The sequence below is a fragment of the Parasteatoda tepidariorum genome, chromosome 4, assembly GCF_982258835.1.
Source record: "Parasteatoda tepidariorum strain Cologne lab strain chromosome 4, Ptep-v5.0, whole genome shotgun sequence".
Classification (NCBI taxonomy): domain Eukaryota; kingdom Metazoa; phylum Arthropoda; class Arachnida; order Araneae; family Theridiidae; genus Parasteatoda; species Parasteatoda tepidariorum.
In genome coordinates, this window is record NC_141758.1 from 24,736,918 (window position 1) to 24,757,873 (window position 20,956).

Genomic DNA, 20,956 nt, shown 5'->3' on the forward strand with positions numbered 1-20,956 from the left:
CTGTGTATTATGCTGTTACACGGCGGTATCTCTAGAAATTTGTAAAGTACTTATTTGAAAATAATGTTAACGAAACTATTTAATTTTAAAATATGCAACTTGAAAAAAGTTTGCCCCAAGCCGTTCATTCAGTAACTGAAACTAAACTATTATTTGACCAAAACCTGAATTTTTCGGTTCTAAGCGACAAAGTTTAAAGTGTCCGACTTTTAAGCGAAATAAAAAAATCTAGAAGGAAAAAAAAAATTCACATTCAAATTTTTACATAATTTTGTACTGCACATTACATTATACAGATTTAATGCAGAAAAAAAGAGATTCCTGTATCATTCCACTTAAAAATCCTCTCCAAAAAAAAAAAGAAATTATACATATATATGAAGGTGATCCTAAGCCATGGTCATCTGACACATGATTAAAGCTATATGATTATATGCCAAGCCAATCAAGAAAAATATAGGTGATATGCCTACCGAATTTTCCAGACCTCTTAGTGATAATTAATTTATTGATAAGTATAGTCATATAAAGAAAAAATACCGCTTTGACATGCATATCTAACTCTAGTGTTTTTTTTTTTTTTTTTTTCATTTAATAATTTTCTAAAAAATGTTTATTTAATCTAAATTCATAAAAATTCTGAAAGCAGGCAATTATAAATTGTGCTCTCAAGGACCGAAACAGCGAAATATATCTTACCTACAAGTACTTTATAAATTGTGCTCTCAAGGACCGAAAGAGCAAAATACAGTAGGGAACCGATTATCCGGAACGATCGGGACCATCGCTATTCCGGATAACTGATTTTTCCGGTTTTCTGAATCGCTACAAAAAGCCGTTTTTTTATTGTTAAACCCAACTAAAAAAAAAATAAATAAATATTTGGAAAGAAAAAACGATGAAGTAATACACTAATGATTATTTCCAAAATGATGGTAAGGTAAACATCTTTAAAAAAAGAAAGAAAAATCCTAAAATCTTAAGAGGAAAAAAAAAATTTTAAAAAAAAAATTGCGGGAAAATGTATCGAATTTCGTTCCGGTTTTTTGGTTTTCCGGATAACGGGTTCTGTACTGTATATCTCTTAGCAACAAGTACTTTATAAATTGTGCTATCAAGAACTGAAGGAGCGAAACTATCTCTTAGCTACGAACACTTTATAAATTGAGTGTCTAGTTTCTCTTTTTGCCAATATGAAGTTAGCAGGGTTCTTTCTCGCGAATAACTAGCGGACAATTAAAGTGTCCTCCAGCAAAAGTAATAAACACTCTCCCTCTGTTCTAAATTAATTGCTACATTTAAAAACTTTTGTACTGATTATTGATACTGATGATTTCATAATTTAGTTTGAATATTCTTCAGAGATTTCAGGGTGCTATATCAATCAACATTTCCTTGCCAAGCATTCTCACCTTAAATCAGCACCAAATTAGTTTCAAAAATCCAGGTATCGCACGCTTTTAGGACACGCCCTGTTTTAAAAGTACTCCTTCCCTAGCAATCACATAAAATTATATTTTAGCTAATGAATCTGGAATTAATTGTAACATAATTGTACTGATGTCGATCAACTAAACGGCATTGGAAATTATTTATGATTTCACCTACTTGAAATGTAGCAACTAATTCGGGACAAAGAAAGAATATTTGGTTACGAACATGCATTTGGCATGGTTTATCGAAAAAATTTTTATAACAAGATTAGGCATAACTTTAGCAACCAACCATCTCTTCCTGCTTTTCATTACAATCATATCAAGATTTAAGTAAATATTTTTTATGCCCTTTCTTTAAAATATCTTTTTAAATTATCTACTTAAAAACAAATAGCAAATGTCTTAAAAAGTGTTTTTCGTTGATCTGTTATACCTATGCGCAGTGAGTTAATACAGTCAAACCCCGCTATAGTGAACACGGTTTATAGTGAACTCCCAGATATAGTGAACAAAATGTTAGATCCCGTGCCTTGCTATACACGTATAATGTTATTTTTTGTGGATATAGTGAACCAAAAAAGTAAGGAAGTTGGATATAATGAACTTTTTTCTGTCCTCAAATGATTTTTTTCTAGATTTCTTTTGTATTAATTTTGAAATTTTTATTTTAAAATAAATACATATACCGATTTTTAAACCCATCTATCGAGGGGAATTTAGCGATAAGCTTCTTTTATCTCACTTTCCCATCCCTAAACAAACCAAGCAGATATTTCCAACCCTGGTAGATAATGCACCTGTAAGGTGTCAGTGGGATCAATATGCATTTTTTACAAACATAAATTTTTTACAAAAGATTACAAATTGTTTAATTAATTTTTTCTTTGTAAGCAAGACGAAAAGTAATGAAAAACAACACATTTTCCGCTACTAAATAATATTTTTCAGTTATTTATTTGAATGATGTGTAATAAAAGGGAGGAGTTTGGGAACCATTAGTTAAATTTCCTGCTTAACGGATATAGTGAACTCCCGGTTATAGTGAACCAAAATTTTGGTCCCTTGAAGGTTCACTATAGCGGGGTTTGACTGTATATTTAAAATTGATTATGTGGGACTATCTCAACTAGCTGCAATACAGGTATTTACTGCCTTGCCAACGCTGCTATAGACATGGTTTTGATAAGAAATGAAGAAAAATTATGTTTATGATGGTGAATTCTAGAAGCCAAGCAATTCTACATGAAATCCTCACCCAGCTCGCAACTGACCACAGTGTTGAAGTAAAATATACTCAGTGGTAGACGGATTATTGACCAGAAACCTCTTACCGTCGGACTGACCAAGGAAGATTTTCAACTTGGTGTAGTGCAAATGAAAGATAGTTCCATCTAAACATCCTCCACGAATGCAAATTTTTCTCAATACTTGATCCAGGAGTTCCCTTGTCTTCTGGGTCCAAAATCACAAGATTGCAGAGTTGAACATTAGTAGTAAACCGGCTAATGGAACTAAATTGGACCGGCTGTACGACGGTTATAAAATAAAATGTAGAAATTTCCTTTAAAAGCTCCTTTCTTTCAACTAATTTCTTTAAAATGTAGTGATTACAAACATGCTGTTAAAATATTATCATTGCTTAAATACTTTTATGAGATGAATTTTGCAGAATTCAATTTACTCTTTATTAAAAAAAAAATTTTAAAATTTAAATAATGAAAAAATAGGGCTTAAAATAACAAATTAGGCAATTTATTTCTAACTAACTTCTTCCATCCTTCAATTTTCATTACTTTTTGTAAAAACAAATATTTACTTCAAGAAATGAAAAAAGTTATCAAATATTCATGATGTTAAGTCTTAAATCTTAAGTTAACTGAGGGGAAAACTAAGTAAATTGCATCAGGGATATTCTCATTGATGGATCGCATTGATTCGAAAAATTATACTAGTATATAGAACCTAGCTTCCTTATTAAACTAACGTTAAAAGTAGCTGCAAGAAATCATTACTAACTAGTATTTTTATTATATTACACTACATTACTGTTTTAAAAAGTAGTGCATTACACAACTATGAAAAAAATTTGTAAATTCAGTAGTTTTGTTGGTCACAACCCCATGACAATATTTAGCGGCGGCAATCAATTTCTCAGATAGTAATGCCTACTCTCAAGATGTGATGTGATGCTCAATCTAAATCAAATGAATCACATGTTTGCATTCAAATTTTGTTTATTTACACAAAAATACTTGGTATGTATACAAAAATAACTAGTGGTCTGTATTGTTCACAAAAAATACAACTTTATGTGAATAACAGTTTTATTTTACAAAGAAAAAAAAAAAAGAGAGAGAGAGAGAGACTTTTTGACAAATTGTAAGCATATGGCATAAATTGTCATTTATTACATTCTGAACAAAAAGGTATACTTTAAATGCTCCATATTTTTTTCTTCCTTACTTTATAATAGCCTTTGAATGTCAATCCTAATTAGAATATAAATATTATGAACTTGAACAATTAAGAAGAAAAATTAGACTGGCCCTATGAACTTTCCAAGAATCTCAATTAAAAACTGAAACAGCACATATCACTTTTTTCAAATTGTTAAAAGAAGATTAATAATAAAATATTATCACCCAATTATTAGAAATAATACTTTTAGATAAAAAGAGAGACAAAAACTACAATAAAATATGGTAAATATTTTGATATACATAAGAGTTTAAAATATTGCTTAAAATTTAATATTCTATGAAATTTTGCTTTAGATTTTGTTGAGCATACTTATATTCATTTAATATAAATTAAGTGCAGCAAAATTATAATTTGAAAAACAAAACTATCTACATCACATTGCAATTCAAGAAAGGCTGGAAGCTTAATTGTATTGCAATAATTAGTTGAAAAGAAATCTAAACAAACAGTAAGATCTAGTCAAGATAAAGTAGTGAAAGCAAAAAGAGGTAATTTTCCTCATTTTGATTGGAGACTGACTTAATATTTTTCGAAAAAAAAATTTCCAGTTGAAAAGAAAATTTTTTAGAGAATAGGTGAAAATTAAATAATACTAGATGAAAGAAGATAAAAATAAAAATGCCAAAACTTGTATTTTGTTCAACCAAGTTTAGTAGACAAATGTTATAAAATATTAAGTTAGCATAAAAAAATATTACGTTAGCATAAATCGTTCCTAAAAGATGGAATAGCATTTTGCAAAATTATCAGAAACTTTATAACTTTGAGTACAAACAATTGCTTTGCTTATATAACTTATGCAATCACATTTTACAAAAGGAAAATTAATTCTAAATTTACCAGTGGTTAAAAAAAAGTACAGTAGAGTCCCGATAATCCGAGCCCCGGTTATCCGAGTTTCCGCTTTAACTGAGCTATCAAATATTTTAAGGATTTTTTTGTTCTAGTTCATTTTTTATTTTTAAAAATACCGCCGAAAAATAAATCTGAATTTTATCTTCCAAACACTCAAGAAGACGAAATCCAGCAACTTGATCCCATGAAATTATCGTTAATATCGTCAATAATGAAAATGAATCTAGCGAAGATGATGAAGACAGTGATGATTAAAATCAACATATAAAAATCTCTCATACAGATGAACTAAGAGCTATCGAAAATGCTATTGAATATATTGAACAACAAAAAGAGGTGACACCAGCCTTCCTGTTATCCCTAAAAAATGGCGAAACATTGCTGCAGAAAAGCACCAAAGTTATGTAAAACAAAAAAAGATTAAGGACTTTTTTAAATAAAGACTATTTACTGTTTGTCTACGATAGGTACTCTGTCCGCCACAAAGTCTGCGGCAGTCTGGTGCTATGGAAACAAGAAGAGAGCATTTTAGGGAGGGTAGCTTCGATGAAGAGGTCTCCTTTTCTTTCGCCTTCGATGATAGCTTGTATGGGGAGTATACCAGATTGGCTGACTCAGCCACCAGTAGGAGACTTATTTAATCTGATTCAAGAACTTTTTTAAGATTCGCATGAATATTTCTTTCTTACTTAAAATAGTTCTCTCGATTCAATCAGTTGTTATTTTTTAAATACAAAGGAAAAAAAGTGAACAAATTCTGACATTAAGGGTAGTACAGGTTTTTTTAATATTACTTTTTAATTTTACGATATTTATTATGAATGTTCATTGATTGTTAGATGGTTTAATTTCTAAACTTGCACATTTTTTAAAGCAGTTAATTTCTTTTATTACTTGAATTTTCTGGAAAAAGTGAAGAGCTTAAACTTAATAACTCTGATTTTAAAATAGAAATAAATAAAATAAAAATAGTTCACGTTATCTGTGCCGGAGAAATATTAAATATCTTTGTTTTGATTATTAATTTTTAAATATTTTATTTATTTATTTATTTATTTTTGAAACTGAAAGCAAGTGACCGCAACTAGGATGAAATCTAAAACTATCAACGATGATTTTTATCAGCACCCATCAAACCATCTGAAATTATATGAAGTTTTTTTTGCTTAAATTACGTTTTCTTATTCATATTTTATTGTAACCTGTACAGTTTTTTTTCACTATTTATTAAAAACAGTTTTTATTAGCAAATTTATTTTTTTCTTAATAACCAATTTACTATGTATGATAAATTTATAGATGAGTTATTTATTAATAAAACATTGAGTTGCTTTAAACAATTTTATACAATTTCCATACATATTCCATACATACATAAAAAATTTTTTTCTAAAACAGAAGCTTTTGAAAAAGAGAAAAGATTAAAAAAAAAAGAATCACACGCTCTAAACGATGTTTCAGGCGCGAATGCTCATTTTTCTTAACTCTAGGGCTAATACAATAGATCGAACAAAGAAGTCTCCTTTTCTCCCACCGAAACCAGTCTTAAAGAGGGACCCCACACCCCTACTTGAAATAATCATACCTCGTTACCATAGTCCCCGCCACCCCTCCAGACAAATGGCGGACAGAGTACCTATCGTAGACAAACAGTAATTCTAGTAAAGTATGCTTTTTATATGTTTTTAAGTAAGCTTTTTCATTTTAATATGAATTGTATGTGGTATACTCGTATAAATGTTGTATTTGTTAAATATATTACATTTATACCTACTCTTTTTCTTTCCTTTTTGTACTCTTCGTTTTAACCGAATTTTTCAGCTATCCGAGTTAGTCGCGGTCCACATTAACTCGGATAATTGGGACTCTACTGTATAAGAATTATGTGCTAAAAGATAACTTAAAATTTGCCTCTGAAAATCGTAATTATTTTTAGTCAGGTATATTTGAGTGGGATTATTTGTTGATTAATTCTCAATATGAGTAATACTTTGTCTAGTAATATGCATGTACTTAAGGCATGCCTAACCTTTTATTTTGAAAATTAGCAATATTTACTCAATCAAACATGGGATATAGGTATTAATTACAAAGCTTACAAGAAATATAACTACAAAACAAACAAAAAAAATTGTCAAAAAGCAAAGTTAAATCAAGAGCACAAAATTAGTCTCAAAAATAATATCAATTGAAAATGTTGCAATAAAAAAGAAAATGAAAATTTTTCAAACGTTTCAATATGTTGATAAAAGTAAATAAAATATTCGTACCACAAAGGAAAAAACCGAAAAACATATTTAAAAAACTAAAAAGAATAAAGACAATATCACAAGCTGTACTTTCCTAACTTCAATTAGACACAGCAAAAACTGAACAAAAGTACATAATGAATAATTTCATACACTAAAACATAAAATATACGTTTGTGTGCTAGTTTTTTTTGCAAAAATATAAAATAAAAATAATGCTAAATCGCAATTTTCGTATAACTGTTACAGTTTAACTTGAAAAACTAAGTTACACAACATTTGCGCACCAAAATAACATTTAACTTCAGCACACTATAGGCAAATTATATTTCGCTTTCATTGGTGCCCTCTAACTGCAACATATATCGCTTTAATTAATAGATAAAACAATATATCGTAAAATATTAAATTAATTATAATTTTGATACATTTTATGTCAAATGTGCATACTTGCATATACCCTCCAACACTAGGAATCATTGTAGTTTCAGAAAATAATTTTCCCTGTAATATTAATTGAAATAATATTAATTAATTAAAATTAAAAGAATATTATATACCACTAAAGATGAATAATTTAAATAGATACATCAAAAGTCAAATAGTGTGTAGATTAGTTTTTTTAAATTCTATTAAAAGCTTTATAAAAATTCTATTTATTTTAACGATTTCTGCTTAGCTAATTGCCACTAGAATAATATTTTGATGAAATCTCAAATATTGGAGGGTATGCTTCCACAAGGTGCGTAGCCAAATTATTCAACAAAAAATAAGCACTTTTCAAGCACTAAAAAATATTTTTAAGCACTTTTAAAAAAATATCATAATTAGGCAGGGTTGAAAAATAATTGACAATTGACGGTTTAACTTGTTTTAACCATCATGCCAAAAAAAAATCTTATGGCATTGTTGTTGACATTTGTCAAAAATCATGAATTTTTGAATCACGTAAAACAAATGGTGTTTTCATACGCTACCGACTGACAATACGGCGAAATAGTGGGGTAGAATTAATTGAGAAAATGTTGAACAGAACAATGTGAACTGTGTCATTTTGCACAATCCGTAACGAAAACCAACATGGTAAATGAAGAATCTCATTTTGAAAAAGGAAAATTTAAGCACTTTTTAAAACACCCCATGAAAAAAGCACCTTTAAGGGCTTTTAAAAACGAAAATCAAAAATAATCACCTTTAAGAACTTTTTAAAAACGCTACGCACCCTGTTACATTACATACGAAAAATGAACACTAACTCAGTAAAAAAAAAAGCTTCCAATTGTTAAATAATCATTCATAGATTGCTAACTGAGTATATTTTAATAGGAAATAAGTTGATTGCTACTTTCCAAATGTGCTAACAGAAAATATAAAACACAACTCAGAAGCAATTGAATTTACATGAATTTAGACTAAGCACACTACTGTCCGAATCAGTTAATTACATTAACTAATTATCAAATGAACAAAATAAAACCATAGTAAGCATTTTACTTAAATATAATAACAAAAATTGTTTTAGTTTTTCTTCAACTTAGGTAAGTTTTTATTCTATTTTGAACAGGCAGACGACAAATTGGACACTTAAAAACCTGATGACTGCAGTCGTCACATGACATTAGATGGCCACAAGGCTGGAAAGCTATACTCATTTCATTTGTCAAGCAAATTTTGCACAAAAATGCTTCTCTTGAACTTTTTACAGCATTATAACCTGTAAGAAAAATTGAGACAGTGTTAGAGAAATATAAAATTCTTACTTCAATTATTTTTTAACACATAATATTTCTTTATTTTATAAAACAATGTGCACAAAAAGAAAAAAAATGGAATGAATTTAAAAACAATACAAAGAGTGAAGCCCAGAATTGGTTGAATTATGTTGCTTATTCAATTATTTGTCTTAGTTTTCTACCAAATCATAAAAAAAGCCTATTTAAAAAAAAAAAAAAACTATTCTTTAGTTATTTTATAATAATCATGCCTATGAACCATACTAAATTTTATTAACTTATTACTTCAAAATTATGGTCATAATTTACAACTTAATTATAATTATTTACAATTATAAAATGAAAAACTGACATTACAATAGCATAGATGCCAACTTGCTCCGAAGAGCAAATATGTATTTTAAAGAGGTAGTTTATCAATTGTGATTCTTGGTTTAATAAATTCAATTCAGTAGAATTTTATCCACCACTATTTCTAAATAATTCGTAGGTTTATATGATTCACCACTTTATAGTACTTATGTCATGCTATAGTTTTAAAAAGCAAGCAAAAACAGTCAAATATTTGCAAAATTTACTTTGTAGTTATTTACCGTTTTTTATTTTAAATTATTTTGGTGTGTCCGAAGCAGTTGGCATCTCTGCAAGAGCAAAATTTAATCTACTTATTATAAAAAATGACCCAATTTTCATTAAAAATATATTTAGGCAATTTAATTCAACAAACAAATTTCACTAATAAAAACTACACAAATAGAATTCTTTGTATAGTTTTTGTAATACAGTTTTGTAATACAGAATTTTTTACTAATTTTATTGCCTAACTGAAGAAGTAATTGTTTAACATTAAGAACACAACATTCCATGAATGCTTTAAAAAAAAAAAAAAAAGAGCTTTATCATGTCTTAGACTCTGCCCAGAACGAGCACACAACAGCTACAATTATGCCGCTCGTCACGAAACTGATAATGAACTGAGTCTTAACCCTTAAGACCCCTTGGTCCACAACAGGCTGTTTTGGGAATGCTTAACTTTTTTAAAAATGCTTATATAAACTTATGATATTTGCACTATATATTCCATATATTGTGCAAACATAATCAGAAGCAACTTAAAATTTAAAAAGTGTTGCGAATTTTGAAATATAATTGATATAGTTGCTAAACAAAAATATTGCTTATCTATTCCTGTCAGAATACAATATCAAAATAGTGATAATTTTAAACATAAAAAAAATTTTTAAAAAAAATAGAAAAATATATTTTAATTCACAACAATTTCTGCAATTATTATCACATCAATTTGATGAAAAATTATGAACAACTTATATTGTTCTATATTTCTAATTTGTTCTAATTTTATTCTTATTGTATATATAGCACTGAACATAAAAGTAATTTGATGTTAAAAAAAAAAAGCAAAATACCTGTTTTAATAGGATCTTCAGAAGCATGTGTCTGTTCCTTTTCTTTTGGGGTAGTACTTAATCTGTAAAAAATACAAACATTTTATTTTAAAACAATGCTTCAAAATTCCAAATTTATAAAAATTTAATAGAATTTATAGTAATATTACACTAAATTTCAGCAATTACAAAATTTAAACACTAATTGTTTGCCTAGCTACATTTTGGTATAATTTGTTTTTCATAAAAATAAAACTATTAAAATAATGTAACGAATTTTGAATCTTGTATCAATTCGCAATTGTTCATAAATAAACCAAAAATAAATTTATTATAGATTACACTGCTAATTTTTATCGATGATATCCTAGTATAATATAAAAAAAGAAACTTAATATGGTACAACTTATTCAACTCTATTTTAGTACTGTATGCATAGCTGCCAACATTGGATTTTCAAAAAAAGGAAGATATTAAAGGCTGTAAAATTTCAACATATTTTTTCTCCAGAACACAGTTAAATTTGGGGATATTTAAAAATTTTTAAGACAATTAAGAACACTTAGGAACATCAATTTTAATTATTTTTCTAAGTTTGATCTGCGCACGACTTGGCTTTCTTTAAAAAATTTTCATCAAATGTTACATTGTAGCAATTTTGACTTTTACAAAAATAAGCAGCTTGTAATATTTTCTCTAGTTCTCATCACTAAGAGATGACCTAAACTATGATTCAAAAATGATTTCACTAAAAACTAACATAAACTACTAACTAAATTACTTTTCAAAACTAAGATTCAAAAACGTAGATAACAAAGCAAAAAAACGCATGCAATTTCTTCACGATAGTAAACATTAGCTCTGTTGCCAGATGCAATCAACTCAATTTGCTTTTTAAAAAATTCGTCTGCGTTCGGTAGCCGAGTGAAACGTTTTCTCCCTGATCTATATTTAGGGAACGTTCTCACGGCCGATCAGATTCTTAAATGCAGGTACGCTTCCGTGTGTGTTTCAGCTTCTGCGTCGTTGCTTTGATTTTCTCCCTTGAAAGAGCATGTGCCGAGAAGATGCAGGAATTTGATTCCTGTTCTAAAAAATTCGTTCGGGTACATATTCGATGGCTCTGTTGTAAAAAATATGAAATAAAATGGAATTTTTTTCTTTTTTTAATCGAGGAAAATCGGAAGATTAAAATAAAAAAAACGGAAGGCGGGAGTTTCGATAAAAAACCGGAGTTGGCAGTTATGTGTATGTTAATTTCAATACTTAAAAGTTTGCCTAATTTATTAAAAGCTTAATTATTAAAGTTAAAGTTTTCATAACAGAGTGCAAGCAAAAACTAATTAACATACCTATTTCATTTTTTTAAAAAAAGTAGTTTGCTAATTAACTTAAAAAAGCAAAAACCCCAGAATTGTTTGAATTTTTTTCCCTCAGATCACTTTGCATGCTCATTCAACCTATCTGATTCACAGTATGTTTAAGTGGATTGAAATTCATTCTTTTGCACTAAGTTAAAGATAGTAAATTTCATGTAAATTGAAAATCTTAAAAAATGTAGCCATTAATGTTAGTTTATGTGACTTGAATTGTATATTTTAAACTATTTAACTACGCATTTAACAATTAATACATTACCAAACACAGTAAATCAATTTCAAAGAAAAAAACGAAAGAGAATTTTCAAAAATCTCTATGTTAAATTGAAATAAATATTAACCTCCAAAATTAAATAATAAATAATTATAGATGGTTGAAAAAAGTTCGATTAATGCAATTATTTTTAATCATTTGTTATTATGCCTTTTTTAATGCTTTTTTGTGTGTATGCTTTTTTTTGTGCCATAAAATGCCATTAAAAAAAGAAACTAATTACTCTAAAGCAAATTAGAAATCTTACAAAATGTGATGCAGTGCTCATCATCAGATCTAACAGTATCTGGCTGTAAAAAAAACTCCTGCAACTAATGTTCCCCAAAATGAATTAAGTGGCATAGAAAAATCTTCATTAGATAACTTTAAAACTAGTGACAAAATTAACAATATCGCATTTAAACGTTCCTTAAACATTTTTCTAAAAATAAGGAAAATGCAATAGTTTAAATCTAATAGCTTTTACAATGGGCAGCAAAAATTTTTAGGAACAATGGTGACACAAGCAAAAAAAAGTTTCATAGATGGAAACAAATATAAATATTAAAGTTTCTTTTTTGTTATGTCAAACATGATGTAACAGTCATCGAAACCTTCTAAAAAATCAATATTTCAACAACTATGCACAACTAAAAAAATATCAAATGCACTATTTAACATAATTTCAAAAACAAAAAAGTAATATTTACCTTATTTTCAGTTTCTTTTCTTCATATTGTAATACTTTATCACATAAATGTTGAAGAGAAGAGAAGCTTTCACTGGTTTCATTTAAATGTTTGCAAACCACTTCTTCCACCAACTGAGAAGGAAAAATTTCTTTGGCCTTGAGAACAATTTCTGTTTTTAAAATATCAGTAAGGGATGGTTTAGGGGATTCCCTTGAAATCATCTCCTGTAAATAAAGAGTTAATTAATAAAAATATCTGGCAGCGTTTAGGACGTCCCAATCTACAATTACAATTCAATCTACAACTATAGATGGCAATAAAGATCGCTATCTGTAGTTGTAGACTGGCCTTGAAATTTTTTTAATAGTATCATGGAAATGGAATTACGAGAGAATTGAACATATTCAATGACAAAGGCAAGATTGTATTGGAAGTGGACATTTGATGTTATGATGATGTACATGACAGTGTTGAAACTGCGCATATCACTAAATTGAGGAAGTTGTATCGGAGGTGAATATTTAAGGTGATGATTTTTATTTGCGCAAATGGGAGAATAGTATTGATGCAATGAATGTTTATTGGTGTTTTGTTCGGATGCAACATTTTTTGCAAAAATTTAAGTATTAAATTTTGGCTTCAGAATTGAATTTCGTGCGATTCTGCGGAATGAACATGCAAACAGTATATTTGTCGTATGTGAAAACAGTTAAAATGATTTCACAGTAATTTTTTTATACATTTTCTAAAACAATGATTGGAGATAGGTATAATTTCAAGGTATTTTGAAGTAATGATGTAGGATACACGTTTTAAAAGTGAGTGAGTAGCTTCAAAGTGTTTATTACTGTTTCTTTTTTTTTTTTTAATATGCCTGTCTAGTGTCATTAAATAATAGTTTTGTGTCTATATGTCGAGCTTTTTAAGGTTAAGTGCAACAGCCCGGTATACATATGTTCAATGTGCTTTTGCATGTTATATTGTCTATGTTTTTGCCTACACAAATTCTCGGCGACAATCGCAAAAACCTCACATCAGCATTTGCACAAGCATATACTGGGACAGGGGTGGCGAACCTTTATGCACCAACGTTGCATTTTTTCAAAAAATTGTTTAATGAGGTCATAGATGTGCCGTCAAATAATTTTGACTTCTTGCTTATTGGGAAAACAATACTAAATTCCATCAACTGAAAACTCCTTCTTTACTATGAAAAAAAAAAACATTTTGCAATGTCTCAGTTCAATTCAACTTAAAGTAACATTAGTGTGACTTCTCTTGTTGCAGATTAGAAGACAAATGACTTATATTAGGTTGTAAGATGCTAGTTTAAGCAGAACTGTTAATGCTTTTGTGCTAGTTATTTATTGTTAGTTTGTTTTTTACAGTTATTGTTATTTTGGCATTAAATTGTTAATTTTTTGAAGTGAAACTTCTAATGCGACTTCCAACAAGGTTGCGTTAAACGTTTAACGCTACCATGGCAATGAGTGGCCTGTGATCCTTGCAGGAGATTTTAATGTGAATTTCTCGTTACCTGAAGCTGAAACATTATTAACCTTCCTTAAAGACAAATTTGGATTGGAAATGATAAATGGTAGGAATGATCCAACAGGGGGAACTATCATTGATGCAGTTTTTGCAAGTAATATTGAAAAAATACCACTCAAACATTTCGTATCGTACTTTAGTTATCATAATCCCATGGTAAATGTTATAGATTTGGATATTTCTCCACTCGAAAATGATAATTAAAAGATTCGATCAATTGCGAATTGCAAGCAATGTTAATAAAGTTTGTCTTAAAGAAACAATATGATTTCACTAAAAATCAATTTCTACCCCTTCCTATTTTCATTTCCACATTACGAAGTTTCACTTCTTCCGGGCAGAGGGACTCCAGGCATTATTTTCTGTTAATTGTTTATTTTTTTTTTGTTTGTTTTTGTGAATTTTAATTTAATTGTTAATGTGCTTCATAGTGAACTTTGTGATCGGTGGCGTGCCCAGAGTATTGTGTCGCGTGCCATTGGTTCGCCGTCCCTGTACTAGGATTTTACCAAATTAAAATTTAAAAATTTCATCAAAAATTTATAAAAATGAAAAATTATTATATAATATACATACTGGAAAAGTGTTTAAGGGCTTTCTTGTCTTTTTTCTTTCTAGGGAGCTACCACTGATAACAAAATGGAGAAATATACAATTTGGATAGAGTTGTGAATGCTTGGACATAGGTTCATCATTTGGTTCCCAATCTCCAAGAGAAATTCCACAGGAAAAACAAGTTACAACATCGTCCACACCTTAAAAAAAAAAAAAAAAAACAATTACATTTAAAGAATCTTTAATTTATATTCAAAAAAGTTTAACATTTAAAATACTAAACAAAGACCTTGCTTGAAGCACTAGCCAAGTTCACTTCATAAAAAAATGGATATTCATGTACAAGCAGCCATATAGTTGGAATATTTTTTATGGGGTATAAACAGACCTTGACTTTATCAGGAGGAATAAAATTCATTTTGGAGTGAAAGACGTAATTACAGAGAACAATTTCATACCAAAAAATAAATAAATAAATTTAAAAAAAGAAAAAACAATATTATGATAAAACATAACTTAAATTGATTTCATAATGCCAAAATTGCCATATTTTGTATGAAAAAAAATGAAACAAAAAATTTAAAAAATTTTACCTAAAATTTAAATCTTTTTTCTTCAGTTTTCATGAATTTAACAAATCAAATCTTTATCAAATATGAACTTTCAAACATAAACATTTCATTCTTTATATTCAGTTCCTAGCTCTGATATTCAAATTAATATTTCTAACTGCTTTCAGACAAGTTTTTTCTTTTTTAGTATATATTTCTTTTATTACCTTTTAATTCTTTTATTAGTATATAACCTGTTCAGGATTGAAAACTAAACTTCAGAAAAATATAGGCAATTTTTGCCTATGAAAAATTAAGATTTAATTTTTTGTATCTCTTTCAGAAAGAAAAATAAAATTTCGAAGCAGAGTTAAGTTACTTGGAGATTTAAACTCAAACTTTTTTTAATGGAGATACACTTTTGTTACATGCGCCATCAAAATTCTTTCAAATTTTATCTCCATTATCATACATAATAAAAATATAAATGACAATAGAGATACCTCAGAGATAACCTATAACAAATATCCAAAAAAAGTCCTACAGCATAAACAACTTGTAAACAAGATTAAAAATATTGATAAAAAATTAAAAACATGATTAAGAATGATTTGCATGCAAAGCTTGTTAATAAAATAAATATTAACAAAACTTCAGACAGTGTAGAAAAATTTCACAAGAGTTTTATAAAAATTTTATTTACGTATTTCTTATCAGTAAAAGTTAAAATTTTTAAAAAAATCAGAGAAAAAAATTATATTCCTTGAAGAGAAAAAATATCATTAAGAACAACACACGAAACATCAAATTCAATGTGAACTTGTCGTATTTGACACAAATTAGTTGCACATGTCATACATGTGCTCAACATAAGCTTGTGAAAATTGTTAATTAACATACTTTTACTACATTTTTTTCTAACATGATTGTTTAACACTACTAAACGGAATCTTTTAGACCAAAGAGAAAAAATAATAATCTCAATAACACTTATTAGATATTAATAGAATATATTAGATATATTCTATATACTACATCTAATATATTAGATATTGATAGAATTTATAGATATACATTATATATATCTATAAATATTTATAGAATCTCAATAACACAATATAAGGGAGGAATTCTTTTACCTGTATAAAATAACCCGCACACAGCAAGATCTTCTACACTAATCATTGTAACAGACCATCCCTTGTAAGTTGATAAACGTTTCTTAACATCTGACATCCTTGGTATTTTTGCCCTCTGAGGTCTTGAAGAATTGAAAAGTGGAGTACAAAAAAAACTTAAATTAGATGTTGGTATATTTTTCTTAGGATCAGCAGTTTTTTTCAAACTTGAAAGAAAGCAGCATTTTGAAGAAAACTTTTGATGTTGATCTAATGGTTCATCACCAACTGCCCACTTGGCAAGAATAAGTTTGCAGAACGCACACTGGACTTTGTCATCAGATAATAAATAGAAAAATCCACATTTAGCGAGATCATTCATGGCAATGAAATCAAGTGGCCATTTACCGTTGAAAGAATTTAATCGATTCCCTTCGTTTTTCATGATTTCAAATAAGCCTATGTTTTCAATAATTGAGTCTGATACCGTTTTTTGCAAATTGTTGTAAATAGCGAGGTTGGAAATGGAATTCATCTTGTATATTTTCAGTACTGACAATTTAAAATAAGTGGAGAAATAAAAATGCAGAATGGATCATGCTTCTCTATTAAGATTATTTAAAACCGTAAGATGCTGAGGTGGGTTTTCCATTCTCCCTAAAAGAAAGAAAAAAAATCATTGAATATTTTTAATCATATTCCTCACAATAAATCTGGGAAATAACTTTGATTTTATTTCCATTCTTCTTTTCTTAATATTATTAAGTTGCTTCAGCTTTTGCTACAATAGTCAACTACACTTAAGAGACGCCACTGAACAGAGCAGTTTTCGCAATGAAGTATTGCATTTATGTATGCTGATATTTAAATTTTCTTATTTAAGTATTATATAACAATTTAAGTGGAGAGTGTATTGATTCAAATATATTATGTAAATCAAACATATGTAGCAAACCTTAAAAATTAATAACCGTTACTCTTGTTGAATTTTGCTTTTGTACCAAACAAATACTTCACTTCTAAATACCACACATAGAAGAACCTTATTTCAATATACAAAACATATTAAGCATTTTTAAAACATACTTTTAGTGGTATTAATCCAACCTGATTTTGAATCAATCAATGGAATATTAACCAGGGCCAGAGTGAAGCAGACAATGCCGATTAAAAAACGGTATAACGCTTTTGTCGGCTAACTATGGGCCTATTACACAGAGCATCATGTGGATACCGGCTAAATATGATGCTTCGGTCAATAATTGTATTGGAATGGTTAAAATATAAAAAATTACAGAATAAAATATTGTGAAAAAAATTCTGAAAAATTCATAATTCTCAATATTTAATTCTATCAGAAGAAGTTTAAAAAAAAAAATTATTTAATCAAAGTGATCTGATTTATCAATTAGGATATTAATTTATTAAAACAATTACCAAGACTTGAAATAAAGACTTCAAACAACTCATCTTCATCAAAGACTGTATTTTTGGGCAACAATCTGTAATACAAAAAATAATAAGCATTAATATATTATGCATTACTACATAAAGAAATATAATTTGTCCTAATTAAACATTTTATAAAAACAACTTTTAAGCTTTCTCTTATGGCTGCTACATAAAATAGACCAGAATAAGAGGTTTTCAGAGTGCCTCTTTTAAAAGGTTTGTTAAATTGAAATAAAAATTGAATAAAAATAAAACTGATAATATAATGAAAAGTCTCAAAATTGATTTAGAAATATAATAAAATTTTGAATTCTATTTATTGATTTCGTAAATAATATAAGAAAAAGAATTTTTAAAGTTAAAAAAAGAAAGATATAATTATTGAGAAAGAAATGCAATGTACATTAACACAATGATCTACATAAAATTTTCGTATTAAGTACACCATAACTACCATTTTAATTTCGTAGACGCTCTAATTGTAGGTTCAAAGAAAATTTTGTTTTAATGAAATTTAATTGTTAAGCTCCAATGTATGTTCAAGAGCAGTGTATCATTTCGGTTACTTCCTAATATAGGTTTAAATTACAAAAAATGAACAGTAAAAACTTTCTTATACCTACATACTACTTACAATACAATAGTTTATTAATCAAGCAATGGATAATTTTGGAGGGAGTTTTGCCTCCCAAAATTACGCCATTGTGTATGATACCAGGGGTCTGTCTAGGTTTTTCTGAGAGGTACCTATTTTGTGAAAATTTAGACATAATTTGTGAAAATTAAAAATTATATTAAAAAATCAACACAAAAACATAGTAAAAATAAAATTTTAAGAAAAAGTATTTTGTGAAAGTTTTTCCTAAAGTTGAATCTGTGAAGGTACCACTAAACGGTAGTAAATTCGGCCTGGACAGATCCCTGGATATCAATTAAATAAATTTTTCGAACTTTTAAGATATGTTTTTTGGGCACTTTCTTGAGTTTTTTGATATCCTATTTCAATTGAAAACCTGAAATTGAACATGCATCATTTGATATATTTCTTAAACAGTGATAACTTATCAACTTTTAATTTTGATGCAAAGAGAAAATTGGAGACAGACTTAAGGTAATAAATAAATTATACTAGTCACTAAACCTCATTAAAAATGCTATTATGAACCAAATCTGAAGAAAAAATAAAAGAAAAAGATATCAAAATGTGGAAAGATCAATACAGATCTCTTCAAGGCTATGGATCCCATATTTACCTATAGAATGTATACCTCTGCAGACGATATAATACATTTTTCAATTTCTTTTGAATTGTTTCCTATTCGGAATAGTTGAACATGATTTCCACTTCCAGCAAAGCCATTCAAAGTTACTTTCAGTAACATGAAATTCCTTTTGGAACATAGGCGACTCATCTAGCTTCATTTGTGAGGGTGAATAGTTGGCTCAAATGCATAATCCTTCAATACATATATTCCGTGCAGTGGCGCTTTCGAAAGCGACGATAAAAAGTTAAAAAGAAGTCTAACTTCTTAAAATAAATGGAAGATGAGTAGACATAGACAGGTCATTTGAAATCAATCTAAGTCCATGAATAATAGACTTTTAAATCAAAGATCATAAAAACAAATTATTGTAACAGCATTATATACATAATAAACTAAACTCAGTGGCGCAACAGCCCATGGAGGGCCAAGGCCTACTGTGCCCATCTCAGTTTTCTTGACCTTGGGCTCCGGGGTACAGGAGCAGATGTTCCGGTCAGGTGGTCAGCCGAACGCGGAACCCCCAGTGTTTAGTCCCCAAGCATGTTTGGTACTCATTTATCGACCCACTGAAGGGATGAAAGGCTGAGTCAACCTTGCCCGGTCCGAGGATCGAACCTACACAGGAGTGCGGAGCACTACCATTCAGCCACCGGGCATCATACATAATAAATAAAACTGCTTTTTAAACACAATTCAGTATCTTTCCAATATCATAGGCAAAATCAATAGGTATTTTTTATACTAAACATTTCTATAAAGTAGAGCAAAAAGTCGATTAATGCCTTGCATACGGTTTATTGGATAACATATATATATCACATTATAGTTGGATAACACATACTCAAGTTCAGTTTTCTTAGCACTTTTAACTATAAAATTATATAGATAATATAAAAATGATATAAGTGATTTAACTTTTAACTAAAAAATGATTTTTACAGTTTAATTTGAAGGAAGAATTTCATCCACTATGTGAACATTATATTTGATAGGCTATATAAACCCTCCAACTTCTTTTAAAAAAATAGGTTAAAATCAACTAACAATCGTTGTAATTTTTAGGAAGATTTAAAGTTAACTTAAAAATGAAATTAATAATCTTGCCAATCACTAATTAAATTAATTATTATAATAAAATGCCAAATTTGTACTATAGATATATTCAGTTCTAGACTCAATGAAGACTTAACCTATGTATCACGAATCGACTATATATATATTTTTTATACATAATTAAAATATTTATGCCAAACAAGAATATTGAAATATAATACAAAAAATAAATTATTTCATACGCATACGCTACATAAAAAAATAATTAAATAACCAGATTTTTTTCACTCATTTTGAATCAAAGAAAATTCAATCAACCATTTGTAGATACACAAAGATAACAAACAACATATAATAAAATAACTTGATTTTCATAACCATTATGAATAGATGAGTACATTCTAATGAGTATGTATATGAGTAATGTATAATGTATGAGTACATTCATAATAAAATGTTCGTTCTGTAAAAGTAATTTCTCATATACTTAGTACATAAATAAGGAATTAAAGAGGATATTTTCAAAAATTAAGCCAATACTTATAAGGAATTAAAGCTAATACATTTAAAAAGCAGAAGAGACATTCTAAAATTATGACATAATATAAAGAACGCTGGATGTAGGTCGCTAAAAAATGTTAAAGGAAAAGTAAATAAAAACACACATATTCAAATCTGCAATAAGTACTTACAATGCAAATAAACACTATAATATAAATATAGATTCTCAACTTGACTACATAATGTTTAATTCGAAAAATAATTGCGTTTTACTTGGAAATATAAGTGCCACGCCATTAATGTTGAGAAATCAACAAACAAATTGTCACGTGATAAAGTGCTTCACTGTTATTGGCTATAGATATGAGAGTTAGCGATAGGGCAACGAGTATTCCAAGGCTAAGTCCTTTTTGTATTGGCTTATGA

At 28.3% G+C, this 20,956-nt stretch overlaps 1 protein-coding gene across 4 annotated transcripts; it reads right to left on the bottom strand.

Annotated features, from left to right (window-relative positions):
• Nucleotides 1–3,652: 3,652 nt before the first annotated feature.
• LOC107455269 (baculoviral IAP repeat-containing protein 8) lies at nucleotides 3,653–20,890 on the bottom strand. Of its 4 annotated transcripts, XM_087160801.1 has the most exons (8): nucleotides 20,722–20,853; nucleotides 18,965–19,197; nucleotides 17,697–17,761; nucleotides 16,281–16,916; nucleotides 14,612–14,790; nucleotides 12,503–12,708; nucleotides 10,182–10,243; nucleotides 3,653–8,735 (listed from the first exon to the last, which is right to left on the bottom strand). In XM_087160801.1, exons 4-8 carry the CDS (start codon nucleotides 16,792–16,794, stop codon nucleotides 8,551–8,553), a joined length of 1,146 nt encoding a protein of 381 aa, XP_087016927.1. In that variant the 5' UTR covers nucleotides 16,795–16,916; nucleotides 17,697–17,761; nucleotides 18,965–19,197; nucleotides 20,722–20,853; the 3' UTR covers nucleotides 3,653–8,550. The 4 variants fall into 4 exon arrangements, with proteins under 4 accessions (XP_087016927.1, XP_042907587.2, XP_087016929.1 ...); XM_043051653.3 differs by lacking the exon at nucleotides 18,965–19,197 and having other exon boundaries at nucleotides 20,722–20,890; XM_087160803.1 differs by lacking the exons at nucleotides 18,965–19,197; nucleotides 20,722–20,853 and adding an exon at nucleotides 20,593–20,650.
• Between the last annotated feature and the right edge of the window lie 66 nt (nucleotides 20,891–20,956).

Excerpts from the sequence above, each read along its gene's own strand:
- LOC107455269 (XM_043051653.3), bottom strand. The coding sequence starts at position 16,794 with ATGAATTCCATTTCCAACCTCGCTATTTACAACAATTTGCAAAAAACG. Across the intron at positions 14,791-16,280 it reads GTGCGGGTTATTTTATACAG|GTGTGGACGATGTTGTAACT; the intron begins GTAAAAGAATTC and ends TTTTTTTTTAAG. Across the intron at positions 12,709-14,611 it reads AGCCCTTAAACACTTTTCCA|GAGATGATTTCAAGGGAATC; the intron begins GTATGTATATTA and ends CTTTATTTACAG.